The 23,618-nt window shown below is 34.7% G+C and overlaps 2 protein-coding genes across 7 annotated transcripts in view; one reads left to right on the top strand and one right to left on the bottom strand.

Annotated features, from left to right (window-relative positions):
• Positions 1-17,480, bottom strand: part of PLAG1 (PLAG1 zinc finger) — a 90,665-nt gene extending 73,185 nt beyond the window's left edge. For 3 of the 6 annotated variants that reach the window (XM_056823937.1, XM_056823938.1, XM_056823935.1), the window contains exon 1: positions 17,199-17,444. The gene's annotated coding sequence lies outside the window, so the exon portion shown is untranslated. Of the gene's footprint in view, positions 1-7,054; positions 7,226-17,198 lie in introns of all 6 variants that reach the window. The other 3 variants (XM_056823934.1, XM_056823936.1, XM_056823933.1) reach the window with 2 other exon arrangements.
• Positions 17,481-17,881: 401 nt separating this feature from the next.
• CHCHD7 (coiled-coil-helix-coiled-coil-helix domain containing 7) lies at positions 17,882-23,390 on the top strand. Its single transcript, XM_001368524.4, has 5 exons — positions 17,882-18,033; positions 18,580-18,782; positions 21,132-21,204; positions 22,530-22,628; positions 23,269-23,390. Exons 3-5 carry the CDS (start codon positions 21,151-21,153, stop codon positions 23,371-23,373), a joined length of 258 nt encoding a protein of 85 aa, XP_001368561.1. The 5' UTR covers positions 17,882-18,033; positions 18,580-18,782; positions 21,132-21,150; the 3' UTR covers positions 23,374-23,390.
• The last annotated feature ends 228 nt before the right edge of the window (positions 23,391-23,618 follow it).

Here is a 23,618-nt window from a genome sequence, read left to right on the forward strand (position 1 = left end):
CCCTCTTCTTTGTGGCAGAAGACCAGGGGACTATTTTGCATGTGCTGTCATATGTGAAGATGTTTTTGCTTAATTGCTCTCCTCCTCCCATGAATAGAATATTAAGACAAATAACAATAATAACAAGTCCATTAAAATGTCTTACAGAATGACTGTATCTGATAATATATGCAACATTCCATACCCATAGTTACCTCTCTCTCTCCAATTAAAGAATAGTAAGATGTTTGTCATCTTTACTCTAGGACAAATGCTGGTCATTGCAACTAATCTTAGTTTAGTATATGTGTATTGTTTTCATTTACATTATTGTAATATTGTTCTTCCAGGTTTACTTTCTTCACTCTTCATTAGTTTAAATAAATCTATCAGGATTTGTTGGGATTCCAATTTTGTTATTCATTTTGTTAGTTATACCTCATAGCTCTGTGCTACCTGTAAACTTGATAAGCATATCACCTACTCTTTATCAGTATCGGTAAACAAACAAACAAACATTAAACTGTAACAAACAAAGCATCAATCCCTCCATTTTCAATGGATAATGAATCACTACAGACCACTCTTTGGAATCAATTATTCCATCAGCTCAAAAATCTATCCAATTGTGTTAAAGAATAGCTCACATCTCTACATTCCAATAGCAAGACTTTCCCCATGTGCTTTGTAAAAATCTAGGTAAACCATAGCAACTATAAACTTATTAAACTCGAAGAAAGGAAATGAAGTTAGTCTGGCATAATTTTACTTTTAAAAATTAAAATGTATTAATCATAAGGTTAAAAAATTTGCAGATAGCATCTTAAAGTTCATCTGGCCATACAGATCATAGCTCAAAAGTTGGAAGGGGTTGTAGAAATCATGTAGTCCAACCTCATCATTTTACACATGAGGAAACCAAGGCCAAGAAAGTAATTTGCTGAATGTGAGGCAGTAAGTGGCAAAGTCATAATCCAAACCCTGTTTTTATGACCCTAAATTCAGGTTCTCTTCCATTATACCATGCTATATTTCAGCATGAAACTAGACAAAATATAGACATTAACTAGTCTTTCTTCTTCCTTCAGAGACTTTCCTCTTTTGTTAGTTTCCACACCAGTCATTTCTGAAAATACCTCCCCCTTTCCCCAAAATGAAAACCTCCCTCAAAGAAAAACAGTTAAGCAAAAATTATTGATGCATAAGTTGTTTTTGAGAATACAATATTCTGCCCTAGTAGTCTCTGTCTCTCTGCTAAAAGAAGAAGTATGCTTCTTTACCTATTCTCTCGGTCCTTTAGTCATGACCTATTGGTGATTTTTAATAACCCCTTTTCTAGATGGGTATCCAACCTTTAGCCATCCCATTAATTATATGTTCTAGGTTTTGAGCAGAAAATAAAGCCAACTTAAAAAAAACCCTAAAACAGGACATCTGTTCATCTCCTGTCCTCTAACACCTTCTCCATTCTTCTATTGCTTGGCAAAAATACCTACCAGTACTCAAAAACACATCTTGGCCTAGTGACTTGAAGGATAGCTAGGTACTTAGCATATCCTTAATTGTTATGACTAATGAAGTGATGTCCTGGGTAACTTGGAAAAAGATGGAGCCCAGGGCACAGATGGAAGTTAGCCTTAGCCAGAAGGAAAGCTATCTAATCCTCAGAAACAGAAAGGAAGAAGAAGAGAAAGGATGAGGACAGAGAAGCTTTGAGGCTGAGACTGGAAGGAGCCCAGATGGTCTCAATCCTCTCAGTAAATTATAAGGCAGGGTCATCTGCTCAAAGAGTTGAAATGGGGAATTTGAGGAGAGAAGGTCTAGAATAGGCCTTGTGGGGAGTAGGAAAGGAGTCAATAAGTAATACATTAAAAGTGTACTAATTAGCAGTGCAGCATAAATCTATCATAAATAATATTTCATATATTTCACAACCTCCCTTCTCTTGCATATAGGTAAAAATGATAAAAGAAGAAAAAGTCTCTGAATAGTTAAAGGAGATCTAGCAAAATATTTGCACTAAAATTCAGGCATTTTATTCATAGACAGGCAGCAAAGGTTTTTATTAACAACTAAAGAGCTCATGTTTGTTTATATGGAGCTTAGCAATTTATAAGTAGCTTTCCTTATAATGAACCCTGAGGAACACTTTCAAATATTGTGCCCATTTTGTAGATGAGGAAATAGAGACTCATGAAAATAAAAAAAAATGATTTTTACAGAATCACAAAGCTGGTAAGTAGAAGAAAGAGGACATATCCTTAATCAACTTATTTTTATTTGGGGTACAATTCTAACAAACGGTTTCCCAATTTACAGCAGAATTGAATAGAATTAAAAATTAATTAAGACTATAGAAGTGACAGCTAATAGACAAAAGCAGACAAATAATAAAAATGTAAAAGATTAGTAAGACTATAGAAGTGACAGCTAATAGACAAAAGCAGACAAATAATAAAAATGTAAAAGATTAGTAATATAGATCCATTTGGTATGATGAAAGAAAGGCCAACATATCTCAATTACCACTGTATAATACCAAAGTCCAATAATCTTCACAATAACCATTATGAGTCCTCAAGAAAAGTTTAATTGTACCCTTAAGTTTAAAAGGTAATATAATATAATAATATAGTAAAAAATAAATACTTAGAAATTTTTTCCTTGCAAAATAGTTAAAACAAAATTTTGCCACTGGACTAAAACATCAGTTATAAGGAAAATTCACTTGGTGAAACATCTATCTGCTTAATGATGCTAGAGAAATGAGGTACTATTGGATATTATGTATATTAGCAATGTTACTTGTTCAATATTTACTTAGTGTACTTTATCTGTATTTGCCAGATGTGTCTTTTGAGGAGATCATAAGCTTTTTAGAGATAGAGACTATTTTTAACTATAATATTTTAAACCCACAGTCAAAAATGCTGCCTTATACCTTGTGGGGTGCTTAATAAATGTTGGTTTATGGCAAGAAGGATGAAATTAGGATTAAATTAGAAACTAGTTTATGATCCTTAGAGTAAACATTTGTGTGTTAAGGTATGCATGTTATCTATTTCTAAAATATGCTCTTGTTGAAAAGGTCACCAGCTAATTTATAACCTATATTCTATTAAGGTACTAAATTTTATAGGTATTTGTGGTTTATATACATGTCCATTAAAAGGCATGTAAGTATGACATTCACTCAATATATAAATTATTCCTTGAGAATAAATCAGGTACCTTGAAATGGAATCCAAACAAACACTAGATATATTAAAAAGTGGATTTTTTATTTTATCAAAGCTGGGAATTAATTTTTTATTGTACTAAGGATAAAGTGTGATGTCACCCTGACTGGACTAGGAAGGCCCTGCTGGTAGGAACTATGGCCTATTTTTATGTGATATTGATTCTTGGAAAAAAGGATAGCTATATTTATATAGCACTTTTTGCTTTATAAATAATTTTTTTCACAATTCTGTGGTAGGTTATACTTTGAGCCTTCATTGGTTGATATCTGTTGCAAGCTATCCATATCTCTCAACCTTTATGACTCATTTACACCCTTTCATAAAGGGGTCAATTCATACTCAAGTGCCAAGAGCCATATACTTTAGTTCTCTTGACATTAAGTGAGTATACATGTAATGTCCACCAGTTATTCCTTGTTCCCATCACATGACTAACCCATTTCTTTTCTGGTAACAGAGTTCACAGATGATACACTTTATGCAGCCTTTCTTAAGTCTGAACTGGTAATGTGTTGCACCCTGCTCAAGCCATCTTTCTGTATCAATATAACCTTTTAGCTGATCTTCAATTCTAGCCCTTTAAAAATGATGGCATTCCATGAGTGATAAGACTTATTGTTATTCCCATTTCACAGATGAAAAAATAAGTTCACAGTGGTTAAGTGGTTTGCTTGTGGTCACACAACTAGCAAGTAGAGAGATGGGATCTAAACCTAATTTTTCTGATTCTAAGCCCTAAATTCTTTCCATTACACCATAATTCAGCATATTCTAATATAGGACAAAACTCAATGGATTGAGGACCAGAAGGCAAAATTCTAAGCATTGCTTTTTATTAAGTAGCTATGGGCCTTTGATTGAGTTAAAGATCTCACAAGATTCAGTTTTCTCAACTCTAAGAGGATTAGAATCATCTCTAAAATCTTTCATATTTTTGACATCTTCTAATTCTCCATAAAAAGCACTGTTCATTCTTAATAATTTATTCAGTTAAAAAAAGACAACGATTTCTAAAGTTTTGAAGTATTTTAAAAGTAGCAGAAAATAAATATTCCAATAAGTAATGAAGAGCAGAATCCCCACTGGGCAGGATAGATCTAGAAGAAAACTGTCTTTAAGTAGTGACGTTCTGGGGAAATATTTGGAACAAAGATCTCTTAAGTGGAGACAGAAACTATAGTTTCATTACATGTAACCTTTATTTACTTTTTAAAAATTTTCTCCCTTTCATTATTTCCTTTCCTGTGTTTCCACTCTTAAAGTCTCTGTTCCCAATGAGAAAAGCATATTATTTTGACAAGTAGTATACTGGGAAAGAGCAGGTATGCCTAGCTTGCGGTCCATGAATTTGTTTTTTAAAGTATTTTGTTAACTGTTTTTCAATATAATTAGTTTCTTCTGTAATCCTATATCTTGTATTTTAATCATTTCAAAACATTAATTATTCAGAGAAGGGAGCCCAGACCTTAAGACCGCTAAAGGGATTCATAACACAAAAGGGATAAAAGGGTTAAAACCTTTGCTCTACAAGGTTTGTAGAATTAAAGCTGGAAAAACTTTGGAGTCTGGTCATCTATTCCAGTCACTTCATTTTACAGATAAGGAAACTGAGACCCAGTGTTTTAGCGATTTCCCCCAAATCACACAAGAAGTGAAAGACTCAAGATTCAAACCTAAGTCTTTTCACTCCATCTAGCACTCTTTCCACTGTACCACACTGGTCAAAAAACTAAAACAAATGGCTTTTTCTAAGTAATCCATTACTGTTCTGAATCCTTATAGGAGTTTGAGTGCTTTTTAAAATGACACCATAACTATCTCACATCATGATCCTTTGTTCACATAATTCCTCATATCAGTTGGAAACTCATGAAGCATAAGGACTTTGTCTTCCCCATGAGGGGCTATCCAAAGAAATGGGGATAGGGGTAGAGAGGAAGAACTTTCAGCACTCCCATCCTCCCTTCTGAACCACCATAATTGATCCCTCGCTAGATGCCACCATCCTCATTTCCTCAAGCCCACTACAACACAGACATTCACTAAGGACAAGAGAAGGAGGGAGGGGAAATCTCTCCTGGCTGATCCAGCAGCCAGGTGGTAAAATGGAAAGAATGCTGTCCAGTCAGAAAGAGGATGATCATCTTCTGGAGTTCCAATCTGGCCTCAGATACTTCCTAACTGTGTGATCCTGGGCAAGCCATTCAACTCTGTTTGCCTCAGTTCCTTATTTGTAAAATGAATTGGAGAAGGAAATGGCAAACCACTCCAGTTTCTTTGCCAGGAAAACTCCAAAGAGTTTTGAACTGAACAACACTTTGCTGATGGGAGTAAGGACTAAGAGAGTTTTTATTATTGTCTTATGATCTGGTATATTAACTTACAATTCTGAATCTATTTTCCATAGAAAAATGGTCTTAGATGGTAATTAGGTGTCTACCGTGCACTTTATGGGAAAATGCATTATCACAGTCCAATATTTTGGAATACAACCTGTTCGACTGTAGTAAGTAAATCATTTTGATTCAACTAGGTGGCCCAGTAGATAGAATGTTGGGCATAAAGTCAGAAGAACTGTGTTTAAATTGGCCCCAGACATTTATTATGCAACCTCAGACATGTCACTTAACTTGTCTGCCTCAGTTTCCTCAACTGTAAAGATCAAATGAGATATTCATAAAACAAGACTTAGCACAACACCTGGCACATAGGAGATACTTAATAAAGGTGAGTTTCCTTCTCTTTTCATTGATGTAAGGAAAAGAAGTTTGATTTTTATTTCATTCCTTATGTTAACATATCAATTTATCAGTAACAAAATTCTTTTGTGGGATTTTTTCCTCCCCAAAAAGTATGATTAATGTTAAACTTAAAAATTTTTTTTTTAAAAGAGGTTACTTCCACCCCAATCAAAATGATAGGGATATTTTGTAGCATTTAAGAAAGATTAAAAAGTTAATCACAAAAAAAGGAAATCATAAATTAAGGTTGAAATTTAGTAACTATTATATATTTTGTGATTTTAATAAGAAACATAAAGTTAACAACAAATCATGTCTCCTCAAAATAGAACTGCTACTTTTTAATATTAAAACCAATAGCTTCACTAATTTACTGAAACAAAAGCACTATGTAACTCAATAGTTCACAAAATACCATAAATTTGGGAATTTAGAATTACGATCATAGAGAATATCACTGAATCCTACTATAAAAGACCTAATAAATGCAACTATATATATCATTTGAAGATGTAGAAACTAAGGCCCAAAGAGAATAATGTCTTATCTAAAGTTGCACAGCTAACAAATTCCAAGTCACCAATTCATCTTTGTGACCCTGAGTCTTTGTCCCTCAATAACCAACCCTCTTGATTAATTATTTCTCACAATCATCTTATATAAAATATTTGTAACTCTGAATATGCCTTACAAATGCTCATAAGTTATAATGCTTTAATACTGGGGAAGGCTGATTAAATAATGAAATACAACATTTTCCACACAAACCAAGTTATTCTGGGAGGGTGGGAGGGAGCAAATCTATGGAGATATCTTTACATGCAATAATAAGTCAAACATCCAACTAGGGTGCTCCCCAACTCTTGTGGTTGGCAAGGGTATCAATAGCAATTCTAACAAATATTTGGCATTTAGGACTAGCCAGACTTATTAAGCAAGCAGTAAATATTAAAAACCTTCATTTTAATTTACATTACTACATTTAAAAAAATAAATTAAGATTGAGAACTTAGAAGTGGCTCTCGTCTAAATTCACAATATTTTGCTTTTAACTTTTCTTAAATTAGGAAAATTACATTAAACTAGACCCACCTTAAAAATTAAATAAGACAATTGTTGTAAATTCCTTTCTTCTATAAAGTTCTTAAGATGATATTGCATTTCAATAAGGTTACAATTCCTTAGTTAGAGCTTTCAAAAATTAGTAGGTATGTAACATTCTCTGTAACTTGAGTGTTTAGTTCTCTTTACTTCTGAAAAATTCTATTAAAAGAGATATAAAAAATAAACATTAAGTTTTTAGGATAATATTTTTAATTTAATATTAACATATTTAGAATTAATTGCCTATGAATTTCATTTCTTATAAATCAAGTGAACATAACTATCCCAATTATACAGAGAAAACTCAAGATCAGTGTCAGAATTCTAAAATCCAAAACTGTTACTATCCTCCTCATATCACTTCTGTCTTGACCTCACAAGTTTGTTATGAGGATCAAAAGAAGTATATGTGTAAGTACTTACAAAATTACTGTACTATCCAAATAATAATCATATGAAGGAATGATCCAACACTCCAAGAGGTAGTGAAATATTAAGTTAACCAGATAGTTTGGATTAGAAGAAATTAATAAAGGGCTATCACAACTAATTAACTAATAAATTTAAGATTTATTAAAGCAAAAACAAGCTTTTTTTAACTTAGGGAAAATTTGCTTATGACCAAAAAAATCAAAATATAAAGAGTTTCCACCTTTAGAGGATTAAGAAATTTTCTTTTCCTTTTAACAAATGACAAAGACCACTTTAAAACAGTGAAAAGGCAACCTGATTTAGGGGAATTATAGACAAATCTGAGAACTTTCTTAAAAAAAAAAAATGTACTCCTAAACTTTATTTTTGGCTTCTAAATGTTAAGCATTTTAAATCTGTGCCTTTTCACCTGGAATAACGTAGTAACAAATCCAAAAGCAGGGGAAATCTAAATACCTTTTCAAATTTCTTTAAATATAGATGTCTTCAGACAGCAATTTGGAGTAGTACAGTTTGATAATAAAGCACTGAAAAATCAGCGTAACACAGTACTGCCATATACAAGTATTGCTATACACAGGGTGGCAGCACTGAGAATGAAATTCATAGAAGCCTAGCCAAAGCAAGCTATACACACAAATGACTATACATAGATACAAAACTGAATATGCAATAACTTCTTAGGAGCTCAAGGGTAGTTGGTGCCAATTAAATAGTTCCTTAACATTCTCACATAATTCTGGGTTTTAGATAAACCATTCAAAGAATGTGTACAATTGCAGTTTAGTAATAACACATTTAGTTAGAAACCCAATTAGCATCTCTGAGGACTGATTCATGAATAAACTAAAAAGTTTGCCTTACATCCTCCCTCCTCCTTTTCTTCTACACTTGCTGAATATAATTCAAGGACCTCACCACACACTTACTTGATTCATATCCCATTAAAAAAAAATAATGCCATTCCTACTACTACATATTCAGATAACAAAAACTATCATTTTAAAATATCTTGTTTCATTGTGAAATTCAAGTTAATAACTTCTTATATTACCTGACACTTGGAAATAATAGTTTTATTAAAGGAAAACAGTTATCCTTAGAGCAAATACAATTTTAAAACAAATTGCTTGGATTTGGCTATATTATACTCACAGCGTAAGCTATTGCTAATTGTGAAAGTTTAGTAAGGAAAACATTACCTGTGACATTTCTGAAATATGTATATTTTAAAGTTTTAAAAATGTTCTAAAAATGGTTACACAAACCATTATAAGTAAAAATGTATTTTACTTAAAGTAACATTACAATGCTTTCTTATATCAAGAAACAATTCTCATCTATTACTTCCCACAACAGCAAAAAAAAAACCCAGAATATTTTAAACCCTATTAAATTTGATAATGCTGTTGAAAATTATTTTCTATTTTATCTAATCTTTATAACACACTATCATAAATTATCTTATAGTATCTACTACCTAAAGGCCTTTATTTCTTTTCCTAAATATTTTCCCTTTTTATAAACTTCAAGGAACAAACAAAAAAAGATTTGAAGAAAAATCATTCATTTAATTTATCTTCCTTGGTTTTAAGGCTCATGATGTCCCACTGAAATTTTAAACTCGCTTTTTACTTCCAATTAATTCTATTATTTATTTAAAATATATTATAAATTAGACCAAAAAAAAACCCAATTTATCTTAAATAGTTTGATTCATGTTCACCTATGCTAGGTAGCTCTTATTATTAAAAGGCTGAATCTTTCTGAACATATGATGAAATAGATTTAAGTAAGTAAACCAGACCTTCACATTATTTTTATGTATACATACAAATAACTCTGAAGATGATCAAAAATACTTTCTGAAGTAAAAAATAAAACCCTCTGGCATCACAGTGAAGTAGGCTCTTATACTAACCACTGATTGGCAAGCTGCTTCTTTTTCAGACCTTTTCACCCTCTTCTAACACATATCTGCTGGGACAGCTCCCAGCACACTGGTACAATTTACTTTCTTATTTTATTCTATAACCTAATTCTGATCTAATATGAAACCTTATAAATTTCTAGAGTTCTTTACCCCTTTAAAATATTATCAATGTCTCAGGAAGCATGAAAATAATGAATAAACTGAGGGGTTTAAAAATATCCTAGGTCAATAATAAATGAACAAAGTTGAAGAAGGCATTAATATCAATTTTTCAAAAGTAAAAGGAAACATTGTATTTTAGGAGTTTAGATTAATCAAATTCAACCTAACAATGTTGATTATAATCAGAAGCACTATTCATAGACATCTTTATTCACAAACTTATATCAAGAAAAATAGTCTTATTTAGTTTAGGGAGAACTCTTCCCAAATCAAAATACTTTACTTTCATAGAAATATATGATTTCTCAGTTTATTTGTAAAGATATACTTATTAACAAATTATAATAAAATAATGTATACAAAAGGTAGTCTTATCTCACAAAATATTTTTATTTTTTTCCTAAAGTTGATTATAACACAATTCATCATGTGTATGTGTATTTACATGTATATATATATATACATATATACACATATATATATGTGGTTGTAATGGGAAGCAACTGTGCTCTATTCATACTCCTAATATTAAGATACTCAAGAAAAAATCAAGTAACTGAGAAAATCCAATAGATTTATAGTAAACTATTACTTATTTTCATCAGTCACATTTGAGCTATTCAAAATTCAGTGGTTCAGTTTATTGAAAGTTTCCTAAGAACAATGAAAAAATATTGCTTAAATTATCTTCCAGTGAACTAAAGAAATTTTATCAACATCTACATTTTGATATTTTAGCAAGAAGAGTTAATTTCCCTTTTCCTAATTTTTTATTTTAGAATTTCTTTAAATTTTAATCAAAATGAATGACTGTGCCTTTTTAACAGACATTGAACAGCTATAGACCAAAAAGTATGTCAGCTTTATATGGCAGCTCTTTCCTTCAGTCATTTAATACATATGCCTATATTCAGAGAATGACTACTAATCAAGCCTAAATAATCAATAAAATATACAATTAAAGTAATGTCATATAAAATATAAGTCAAATTTGTGTTTAAAATGGAAGAAATTAACCAGACACAGAATCTTGATTGACAGAGATTAAAAGCAAAGATTTATTTGTTAGAGGATTCCATATACCTTTAATTAAAATTCTTCTCTCTACTTTATTATCCAGTAAAATAAAACTTTTCTAATACTAAACATTGGCAAAATTATATTTTTCTTTAAGTAAGAAACAGCTTAGTGCTTAAGATGAAGCATTAATTCTTTTAATCTACAGCATTCTCTTGTGTATAGATAATGTACTCTGGAAATGAGTAGGTAGCATTACATCTTTCTGATTATACTAGTTCTGTAAGAAATGATCAAATTTGAACCACATAGTCCAGAAGACAAGTTGTTTATGATTAAAGAGCTCTGTCCTACTTTTATTAATCTAAAAGCAAATTTTTGATTATCAGATGAAATATAGTTTTTTTAAAATTTGATATTGTCAATAGCTTCTCATGATGAAAACAATAAAACTACAAGGATATTGGTACATTATGTTCAAGCCACAGTTTCAAATAATCCTATGTTTTAAAAACATAGAAGGCACTTTTCTTTTTCAAGGAAACTAGACTCAAATAATCACTATAAATAATTTTTAAAATGTAACTTCTTTTAATGGGATTAGGAAAAAAATAGTCTTGTTTAAGAAAGGTACTGGGAAGGTCATGTTTAAAAAGCAGAATCTACGGTATCTCTGTTAAAAGACATTTAAGTTCCCACTTTTTCTGGCTAACTATTTTTCGTATATTTAACCATTTGGTTTTGTAGTTATATGTCCTGCGTCTGCATAGGTCAAATTTTAAACTCACCATAATTTTTATTTTATTCCAAAATCCTTGTCTACCTGTGGACTTCTCATCTATTTTGTGCATTTTAGCCCTCAGTTATGGTTATACATGTATACATTTTTATAAGTTCAAATTTTGGTCTTAAAAATGACATCCAAAAATTTTATTTCCTTTTTGACACCCCCTAATTTTTTAGAAATACTTGTTTTCCAAGATTAAGAAAAATATTAACTTAGAAAGGGTAACACAAGGTATAGGGAAATGTTTCAGGCAAAACTGCTTATCCTGCTAACCTAAGATATAATTGCATAAGTTCGCTCACTCAATGTGCAAGTATGCACACTCATTTCTTAGGTAGTCATCTCAAATTCCCAACACACACTGTGGTTAGTTTTAATACCATGATCCTGCAGTAACTCTGTTTACAAGATATCCAGGGACTATTTAAATACTAACAATTTAAATGTATTCTGAGAAGAGCCCCATCCTCTGTGAATAGTATCACACCACTTCAATTTTTTTAAGTGACAAAATATTCCTCCTCTCTACTAAGAATATTTCATAAGGCATCACAAGCTAAAAAAAGTAAAGGAGCCCCCCCCCCAACTCAACAACAAATTCAACATCACACAGAGAAGCAGAAAACAAAAACACCAAAGTGCTCTTGATAGTTCCATATCATCATATTCATGCCAATATTACCCTGTAAAGAAGAAGCAGTGACAGGTGTACATATTAAATAAAAATGCAGAATACTGGGCAGTAAGCCAATTTATTTAAAAGGAAAATTTCAAATATGGGACTATAACAAATTCTACTAAATCTTCACATATGCATGCTTCTCATGGTCTCAATTACTGATAACTAAATTTCAATAATTGTATGGAAAATTATTCTGATATGAAAATTTTAGTTTAAATTGAAATTAATTCAAAATTTTATTTCCTCTGATTATAAATTTAATCTATTAATGAACTTGATGCTGTAGTCTGCCATATCACATATTTTAAATATTGATATACTGCATTCAGTTTTAAAGAATCTGTGACAAGCATTTGAAAATGCTTGTGTGTAATGATGTATTTTTGAAAAGCAAAGTTTTTTATTAACACAATGGTTTCTTAGTCCAATAAATAAAAGAAACCCTATATGAAAACAGTAAAATCATACTTGGCTTACAGCTCATCAATACTGATGTACCTTGCCATCATATTTAACTTATTTGTAAATATTCTTCTAAGGCTACCTAAACATCTACTAATTGGTTAAATATGGTGCCTACTTTGGTAATTTCTGTTTGCACTAAAATTTTAAAGAATCTAAATGCTAACTTTTGTACAGTCCTGAATACCAACTGTTATTCTGAAGAAGTGTTCAAATATCTTACTGAAGATACTTAAAACATAAAAATGTTTCAAGGATTTATAGTCCTTTTGCCTTTTACATTTCCTCTATTTTACACTTTGATGAACAGATTCATTTGTTCTAGTCTTCTCCTGAAACTCTTCTTTTACTCAAAGAACAACTTAAGAATCCAAGATATTATCAGTATATAGAGAAAAGTTTTAGATTTCACCAGATTCAATACATGTAGAACCTATTAGAAACACTACAAGAGCCTAGACAATATAAATTAAGCCATACAAGTGAAATCAACCACAGTATCAATCTATACATTTTAAGGCAGCTTAATTTACTAAATTAAAAAGATCTAAATAAAAACATATTAATTTTTCCAAGTAGGCACTATGATTTTGATTGCACAGCTTCAAAGACAGTCTACCTATGTGATATAGGCATGTCTTTTAAAATGTGATGAAAGAGAAAACATTAAGTTTAATTTAGCAAGTTTAATCCTTAAAAAGGAAACTAATCTTTTGCAGAAAACTTAATGAACCTAACTATCTACAGTAGCAATCAAGATTCCATGAAATGTGCAAAAGGTAGACTTTGATGATAAAACAGCAAAATCAAAAGTCTTAACATTTTTTTAAACTAAAGTTAAGAAAGAAGATCAATAATAATAAATTCACTAGCTTATTTGGCTGAGATGTCTAGAGTTTAAAACACTGAGAAGATTTGAGAATTTTATCTATAATAATCCTTAAATCTCTTTCTCTTTAAATAGTAGAACTAAATTCTTTCTAAAACTCACACTAACTTTGAATTTATGAGATTAGGTACATTTTAAATAAGATCTGTCAGTAAAAGCATTCTCAACCCTAATGGGGGAAGGGGAGGAAAGTGAGGAAGGTTAGACTTATACTACATCCTCAGACAATCTGAATAGACAGCTATAGAAAACCAATAGACTTTCATATCAGTTAGGTGAGAGGGTTATTCAACAGGTACTATTTCTAGAATATAGAAAAAGCTTTAAAAAAAAAAGGCAAATTCAAATTAGATACTATGTTGTGTTCTATCAAAAGGAACTCCCCTAGGAATTAGTAATTCCATACTAGTACACACTGGTAGTATTTTCTAATTCTGACAGTAGCTAGCTGTATGAAACACACACTCAAACTCATACTACTTGGGGAGCAGGATTTGTAAAAGGCAATCACAATACTACTGCCTTTCTTTAAATTGACAAAAAACTTGTGACAACAAGAAGTTTCCAAGTAACCTGAACAACTCAATGATCTAACTTGTGTTGTAGGAAATGTTTTTCATTCAATTTTATAGAAAACTGATTTCTTAGTGTTACTTTCTGGCTTATTCAAGTACTATTTCCTTTCTTTTAAGCATATCATATATTTATGCCTATTCAGAGGCAATAGTAACTTTGTCTTTTACCAAAGAAAAGGGATATAAAAACTGAGATCCACCAAGGCTTTACTGATAACATTCTTAGGTCTCTGAAAATAGAGGCATTTATTAAATTCAACTTCAAATTATCATGTTAGCAAATTAATTCCTCTTAGTATTTACTTTAGAGTAACTGTAACTTAATTTTTAAGAGAGTTTTTAAATCAGAAACCACAAGATGATATTTAAACTAATCTCATGTAGTATAGTTATACACATTTTAGAGAAGTGGTAAAGATAAGAGATATGTTGTGAACACAAGTTAACATATAATAGAATACAAAAAAGCATCATATTTATATAGCAAGAAAGGTGATTTGCACAGGAAGTCTAAAAACTCAGGTCTCTTATCTAGGATGAGAACTACTTTTAGGTAAGCATTAAATATAAGAGAAAAATGAGAATTTCTTTCAGAAACCTCCATACACCTGTGGAAAATGCATTGCAAATAATTTCTTATAGACTGTACATAGTTTCAAACAGATCATCACTAACACATTACAGATTTTTAAACTAATAGAAAACAAACCCTTGAAGGCAGATGATATAGCTCACAATAGGTAAACATTCAACAGTTACTAAGACAAATTATACCAAAAGATGCAAACTGATTATTGTTCTTGTGATTTTAAAAACCTTTCAAGGCTCAGAGCCATAGGAGAGGTACCCATGGTACATCCTTTCTAGAAAAAGTATATATGTAAACCTATCCATAATTCATACATACTTTTTCACAGGAATGGCCATTGCTCAAATGTTCATGTCCACCCCCCCCCCCCCAACCAAACTTGTTTACAATTTTCAGCAAGAAGCCCTTAATGAAGCATAAGTCAGAGTGACTATTATATATTTTAAAGTTTTTATAAAATGGCTGTAAATCCCATTAGGGACCAACAGAGCCCTTTGATCTCATTGCCTGAAATTCATAACCCTTTAAATTGTGCTATGTTATTACATTATACACCTTAAACTATTTCCATTTCTTCACAATTTCTTCCAAAATCAGTTTCCAAAGCAAAGCATTGAAACACAAAAAGTTCCTGTGAGGACTTGTTACACCAAAGAAATGCTTGGATCCAAACAAATCTAAACATTTATCCTTCTTATGAAGTTTTTTACTCCATCCCATTCCATCTATCCCAAAGCTGAATGACCTTCTGTAATATAAAGAAAAGACTGCCCCCCCAACCCCCCCCATACTACTCCCCCCCTCCAAGCACCTCTGCCTTTGGTCCAGAGACAGCTTCTGCATAGGTGATGATAACTATAAGAAAAGAGAAGCTGTCTCTTTAACATGCCCTGTTCTGTCCCTGATCCCACGTGGAACCAACATCAGCAGCACTTTCCCATTAACTTCAATGTGATGCAAGAGGCATCATCCTTTTATATACATAAAACGAGAAAACTTCAGCTTACATTCTTTACTTAAGAGGAACAGGTGAAACAAAGGTGTCAGGAAAAGAGAAACCGAAAAACTCCTCAGCCCTCCCCAAAAGGTGCACTTAGCTTACTCTCTGTCCTCCCAGTCAAACATCACCTCTACCCCTGACTACTATAGAGTTCAGTTTAAATAAAGGAGGGATCCACTAACAAAACCTGCAACGTAAAGGCAACGAAAATACAATTTACAGCCGGAAAGGTTTATTCTTTTAATCACACGTACCCACTGTCCGAAGAAAGTGACATTATAAAGGCATCCCTTCTTTTACTCCCCAAACTCACGCAAAGATCACGAAAAGGGAGTTATAAAATAGCAAATGCAGCATTTATCTTATCTCAGATCAGTCCACATTACCAATAAGTTTAGCAGTTTCTGCACTACCACCTCCCCCCTCCCTCTCCCTCCTTCTCTAGCATCGGATTTTCACGTTTTCTCATTGTCGGTTGTGAGTTATAAAAGGCTTTTGCCCTTCGAAAGTTTTAAAAAAATAAATAAATATTAACTCCTTGGTCCCTGCAAAGTCAAAATGGACCTGAGGGGAAACGCGGTGGATACTTTTACCTTTAGCGAGAAAAGGGGGAGCATCCCGGGTTTTTAGGCATTTTTTGTGATTTTTTAAAAATTTTTATTTGGTTATATGCCTGAGTTCTCCCTCCATTTTGGTTGTTTATGATACTGACAACAAGCTGTCCCTGCTCTCTGCAGATCTCCTGCTTTCATTTAACACCCCCCCTCCCCCTACCCCCCCAATGCAACCCCCCTTTCAGGGCTCACACCTCCCCCCAAGCAAATAAAACACCCCAACCCCAACTCTCCTACCTGGGGAAAGGGGAAAAACAAATTCATTTCTCTGGAAAGAAAAACCTCTGGTGAAAAAGGGGCAAAGTTACCCCAAGTCACTCAAAGTGCCCCCCAAATATTGCCGACTGCGGGTTTCCGCCGGGGCCCTTGGGAAGCGACTTTCCCCGGGGATGTTTTGGTGGAAAATGCGGAGTGTTTACTCTCAAAACTGAATTTATATTAATTTTTCCCTGATTTTTCGGGTCTCTAATGTCTTCCGCTCTCGCTGCTGCCGCTGCCGCTGTCACAATATTCACAGCACCAGAGAAGAGGAGGAGGAGAAGAGGAGGAGGAGAGGAGGAGGAGGCGAAGAAAAAAAACTTTTCAAACTTTCCAAACCCTTCAGAAAAGGGGGAAAAAAGTTTCTTCCCCCCCCCCCCCCACCTACTTCACCTTTTGGTCCCCCGGACGCGTCGCCTCCGGCCCCGGCAGGAGCGGGAGCTGGGGCTCTTCGCTGCCCTTTCCAATGATTTTATTTTATTTTATTTTTTTCATTTTATTTTGCTCTCTCTGGGGTCCCGAGCAGGGGCTGCGAGGAGCACAAACTTTTCCTCCTCCTCCTCCTCCTCCTCCTCCTGCTGCTGCTGCTGCTGCGGCTGCTCCTGCTCCTGCTCCGGCGGCGGCTGCTGCTGCTGCTCCTCTGCCCCCTCGGCTCGTCCCATAATTTAAATAACCCTGATATTTCCCCCGCTAAACGCCTCTCCGCCCGCCCCGGACCCCGGGAGAACTCACCGCGGGGCTTTAACATCCTCCCTCTGGCCCGTCCGCCGCCTTTACACCGCCCGCCGAATTTCTAATAATTTTTTTCTCATATTTCGGGCTGGACGCGGCGGGCCTGGAAATTGTTTCCTTTCGCCTCTTTCCAGCAGCCATTGTAGTGTATGCGCTGCCCCTGCAGCCCAACTTGCAGCAGCCGCAGCCGCAGCCGACGTCGCGCCCACCGCCGCCGCCGCCGCTGCTGCCGCCGCCGCCGCCGCTGCCGCCGCCGCCGCCGCCGCCGCCGCCGCCTCCCCCGGCCCCGCTCGGGCCGCCGCCTCCCTGATGGCCCGCCCCTCTCAGGCCTCCCCCCTTCGCGCCCGCCCTCCTTCCCCCTCCCCTTCATCGTACCCCCTCCCTCCACCCCATCACCACTACCCTCTACCGCCGGGCCTGGCCATTGGTCGCTGCAGCCGGCCTCGGCCCCAACTCCGGCCAGCCAGTTGGTAGCTGCTGATGTCAGTCATACGGCTGGTGTTAAGGGGTGGGCGCAGAGTTGGGGTGGGGGCGATCGTGGGGGAGGGGGAAATAGAAAGGGAGGCGGATACCTCCCGGACTTCTCCCCCCCCCCGCCTCCGCCCTCGCTCCCGCCTCCTCGCGAGCTGGGGGCGGGGCGGGGCCGACTGGATAGAAGTCTGCGAGTGGCCGATCCAGTTGCCAGTCACTTGAAAGTGAGAACCGATTGGACAAAGTAGCAACCGGGGAGAGGGGCAGCGAGTTAGGCTGCGTGCTACATAAAGCACTGCTGCGTGAGACATTGACGTGTTTGGAGCTGGAGACGGCCTGGGTTCCTGGGTAATATCGGTGAGAGGTGAGTGGGTTCCCTTCATACTCCAGAGTAACTAGAGTGAGGATGTACTTGGTCCTTCCTCCCACCCTTGCCCCAAGGTTCTGCAGCTCGGGCCCGAGCTCCCTCCCTCTTCTTTGGCCGGAACGCTGTGCTTTAGGCCCAGTCATGGCTGTGTTTCCTGATCCTCTCTCACCTCCTGGTCGGGGAAGCTGCTTCACCTTTTGCACTGGGACGGGTAAGGTGACCTCTCCACCCCGCGGTGGAAGAGAAGGGCAAACCACCTCCCTCTTTTTTACCATCATTCCCCACCAGGTCAGGTGTTAGTTACATAGATGACCCACCTCAGCTTTCTGTTTCCACTTCCCTGCATCGAATCTCTCTCTTCCCCAGCCCTTCCTAACGGGGGTGGGGGTGCTGGCACCCTCGGGTGAGATTCTAGCCTTCCCGAGGGGTCAGAGGTCATATGCCGCCCCTCCCACTCCCCATATTCACCCTCACTTCACCATCCTAGGGCTGCACCTCTCCTCACTTGACCCAGGTGTGCAATTCCTTAATTTTGTCTTTCAGGCTTCAATTAGTGGCTGGAGTCGTCGGTCCTGGTGGGGAAGGGGGGGGGGGAGGGGCTGGACCCTGCCAGCGGTCAGGCCAGTTGATGGGTTTGTACGTACACCTTGATGTTCCGGCCCCATCCAGTTACAAAGCAAGTCAAGACCTTAGAAGAAAGTTGCAGCTGGAGGAAACCAAGGAATAATAACCTGAGAGCTGCCTGGGTAGGTTTTTGAGTTTTTACTCAAGATGATGGAAGGGAGGGAAGAAAATGTGCAAGCAGTCTTTGTCTGCTGTTTTCCTTCCCCCTCATTTGCCTTCTGAACTGACATCATACTGAAATGCATTAGAAAATTTCTCTTCCCTTTTAACTGTACCAGATAATTCAGGAGCCACTGTAGTGTTAATTCAGTGTTCTTTATATTCAGTCTACCACCTAATCAGTTCTTTAATCCAATTGGACTTTGCTTTAAACTCAATTTACGTTTATTGGAAGCTAATTCATGATTGTTATATGTAACTTTGAGAAACTTAAGCATTTTTGAAAACAGGATGAGTGAATATAAAATCCTGAAGGAGAAAGGGAACAGTTCTTGCCAATAATAAACCAAGTGTGTCTTACAAATTTAGTAAAACTTGAAGAAATTGCCTACTTTCAAGTCATGTTAACCTCTGGAGTTCCAATGTATCTGATTAAAACAGTAAACTGAAAACAAAATATTCATTTCCATAGTATCGAAGTATATTAAGGGTCTAGGAAAAAAATTTCACAGCACATAGCCTGTCCTTGTCAAGAAAAAATAGGATAATATAAAAATGCCCTTAGGCAGGAAAGACACTTCTAGTTTGTTGTTACTTAACAGTTATCATCTCAAATGACTGTAGACTTCTACTTAGAACTTATGTCTAGAGCAGTAGTGTCAAACTTAAATAAAACATCTAGTTCATAAGCATCATACGTAGACTCCCTGCAGGCCACATAATGACCAAGTTTTAAAATGCAGTGTTATATATGTTTTATTTATTTTGTTAAATGTTTCCCAATTATGTTTTGATCTGGTTCAGGCATCACTTTTGATATCTCTAGTTTAAGACATCTTCACCTGTATTCTCTAAATGTTAACATGAAAATGAAGTAGCCCCATTGACATCAGCTAAAGCTGAAGGGACTAAATTTTTCTTAATCCTCAAAAGATGATTGTGAAATAATTCTTATATCTACATAAGAAATTAAGCCTGGGTATTCTCTCAGTCTTACAATCCTGATATCATTCACCAGAATATATTTTCTTTTCTACAACTCTTCCTGCCCTCCCCTGGGTGGGGTAGATAGGAACCTAGATTACTCTGTATTAAGACAGAAGCAAGTGTTTTCTCTTGGGATGTGAAAACAGAATCATAACGATTATAACTGTGGTTTTTTACTTTATAGTTAACTTCACAATTATCTTAATTTAATAGATTGTGCTGGCATCTTTAATGAATTTCTCTCCACCTCTTAGGATTCAAGAGTATAACATCTTTAAACTTTCTGAAAAACTTCTGGAAAAAATTTTTTTATGACAATTTAAATGAGAAACTTGATTTCTGTGAAAACTGCCACTTTTTGGGATGGTTTAGAAGCTCACTACACAGTATATCTACAGGGATATTGACTGAACATTTAATTTCATTGAAAAATGAAACTGTTTTACCAATGCAGGTTATCAACTTCTCTGCAAATTAAAGCTTGACAGTTTCCTAGAATATTGACAGGCTAAGTTTTACCCAGGATCACAGCCATTATATATCAAAGGCAGTACTAGTGAAGGTATCCACAGTACTTTCTCTTTTGGGGATGACTTTTTCTGAGGCAATCCTTGTACCAGAGAAAGTGAGATAGAATGGACTTGGGAGTTAGGATAATCTGATTTCAAAATTTGCCATTGATACTTATTAGATATAGGTGATCATAGGCAAGTTATTCATTTTTTGAACCTCAGTTTTCTTAATTATAAAATAGAATGATTCCTGGAACACTTACTGGATTATTTTGAGGTTCAAATAACATATATAAAGCATTTTTCAGCTTTAGAGTGCTATATGTACATTGGCTAATATAATCCAATATCATTCCTTGGTGATTGACTAAATTTATATTCAGTCTCAACCCCTAAATTTACCCCTTACCCCTTCCAGGGTTCATTCTTTGATCCTACTTGCTCTTCTCCACTTAATGTACACCCATTGGATTTTCACTAATTCATACTTTATTAAACAGCAGAACTACCCTTAAATATTGAATTGCTTAGAATATATATAATATATATGTATATATATAAACAATTCAATATTTAAGGATAGTTTGTTTAATAAATAAATAAATGTGTGTGTGTATATATATATATGTACATATATATATATATATATATATATATATATACACCATTCAGTAGTTATTGTGTATATAAGACTATAACTGGGAGTAACCATTACTTTTTTCTTTTCAGAGTAATATAATCTTAAATGTTTTGGGGAATTGTGTCAGTGGGCTTTAAAAAAGTATATGAGTAACATTTCTTTCTAACTTGTAGCTGCAGTAAGAAGATTAGGATGCCCATTGTTACCAAGAGACTTAGAGACCCTGATGTAAATCCTTGTTTATCGGTAGGATGACTTTTTTTGTTTTAACTTTCATAGATTTTGACTTGGAAGAATAAGCCCCAATTTTGGGACTTAAAATTTCTGCATTGTTTGTAATTGTTTAATAAACTTTTTTTAAAAAATCCTCAACCATCGTATCCTTTTTTATAGAATATTTTAAATATTCATAATTTAACCAAACAAAATATTTATTGAGCTGCCACTTATTTCTTACACTTTTGTAAAACATACATACATTTATACATCAAGCCATTTTGTTGTCATTTGACACCTAGTCGTGCAATATATAATGTCAGAGAAAAATCTTTGGAGCAATTGGAGTTTTTATTGTGTGGAAAGTTGGAAGGTGTGGCATTTTAAAAACTGACATTGGAATTTAAGTTCTTTTCCTATTTCCCAGTTCACTGTTGTCCTTGAAGTAACCTAACTGTAGAGGAACTTATTATAATAGAACTAACTTCTTAAAGTTGAAGTATTTTCTAAAAGGTATAGTATAAACAAAATGTAATGCTGTATTACAAAGTTTTTATTGGCATTTGTTGGGTATGACCAGCAACACTTACTCGTGGCTTTGCTCCCCCTGAGTAATGTAGTCATCTGAAACTTATGCCAATGAAAACTATACCACTCAGGCCTGTATGTATTCTCTCATACATATGTATATTCACTTTTAAAAATTGTTGGCATGTAAACTTAGATCATCTCATGTGTTAAAATAGTTCCTAATAGCTTTGTTATAATTAAAAGAGCCTGTTTGGAAAGAACATGTTTTCTTATGCTTATGAAAGCAGATAATCATGCTGCTCATATATAGTTCTGTAGTTAACTAACTGAAGTTCACACATTTTCACTTTGATGTTTGGAGTTATCCAGTCTACTTCCGGTTCAGACTACTTAAATTTAATTCCCAAGGGTTAGGCCTAATCCTTTGAATTCATATAGCTCTTTTTTCCTAACTTATATTTGAAGTGGGGTATAATATATTTTTTTAATTGCTTGTTTAACACATAGCATTTACTGACCTGATGGAAATAGACCTAAAGCCACCTTGGTGGATTAGGTGTAATTTAGGCTTTCTTGAAGTTAATTTGGCTCAAGGATCATCTGTAGCCTGGTTTTATCTATTAGGTCTACCTGGGTTAGAATTTCCTAACCCCTACAAATGGGGTGTCAAGACTGTAGGGGGGAGTAGGGAGTGAAAGTAAGTGTGAAGCTAAATGTGTAGAACCAGGAAAGGTTAAATTGAAATTTTGTCCACGAATGTTTTGAAATAGCTTTCACAATCAACTGGTTTTATCTTTATCATTAAATAATTTTGCATGTTAAAGGAGTCAGATGCTTCTACCAGATGTATGGATGAAAATAATTATGACAGAGAAATGTGCACCACTTGCTTCTTGAAGTATAAAAACTGCAGGAAATTTTGGGTAAGTAGAATTAAAACTATATTTGAAATCATCACATAAGCCTTAAAATGGCTCAAACACCATTTTGAAAGATGAAATTTAGGGAAATCACATCCTTAGTGACTAATTGTGACTATATCAGAACAAAGAGAGCCCTAAAAGTTTGCATGTATTTAGCAGTTATTTTCAACTTTCCCATTCCCATTTCTAACATAAAGGTATAATAAGTTAACTTATTTCTCCTATTAAAATTTACTAGTGTTATTGTGTTCAGCAAAGGTATAATCCTACTCATAGACATGTTTTTCTAAAAGGCACTTATAAAAGTTATAAAAGCACCTGTAAAATAGTTTTTTTAGGGGTTTCCTTTGTTCTTAAACTTCTCCCATGTTTAGTTCCATTTAGAACCTAAAGGAGACTTCTATTCTTCCCTTCCATTCTCTATCTTCTACCACCACCACTGATAACTGCTAATTTCATTTGACAAATTTTTTTATTCTTTAGGGGAGCATTTTTTCCTGGCTTGCTATTCATTTATTTTTAGCTTGCCCTTTGAAACTTGAATGTGTTTTCTAAAAGTTTGCCTTTAGGAAAAATTTCTTGAGTAGTGATCTAAACTTAAATATAAAATTAACTTTTATTTTTGTTTGTTTATATTTAGAATGCCATTATGATTGAAAGACGACGAAATGGAGTTAAACCACATATGCCCACAGCTGCAGAAAGAGAAAAAATCTTGGGAGCAATGGGAAAGATGCCCTATTAAAGGATTATATACAACAATATTGTTTCTTTACTTCGTATTTTGGAGCAGATCTTTATTAATGTATTTAAGGCACTTTATTTTTATATTGGTATATTTCCAAATCCAAATAATTTCTCTTCCTCTTTCCCCTTATCCCACCCTCCCCCAACACACCTCCATAGTGTCTTCCCTTAACTATTTTTTTCTTTTAACTAACAGACCTGATACAACTGTATTTTATGTGACAGAAGATATAATAATCTGTA

Source organism: Monodelphis domestica, chromosome 3 (genome assembly GCF_027887165.1).
Source record: "Monodelphis domestica isolate mMonDom1 chromosome 3, mMonDom1.pri, whole genome shotgun sequence".
In the NCBI taxonomy this organism is placed as follows: Eukaryota; Metazoa; Chordata; class Mammalia; order Didelphimorphia; family Didelphidae; genus Monodelphis; species Monodelphis domestica.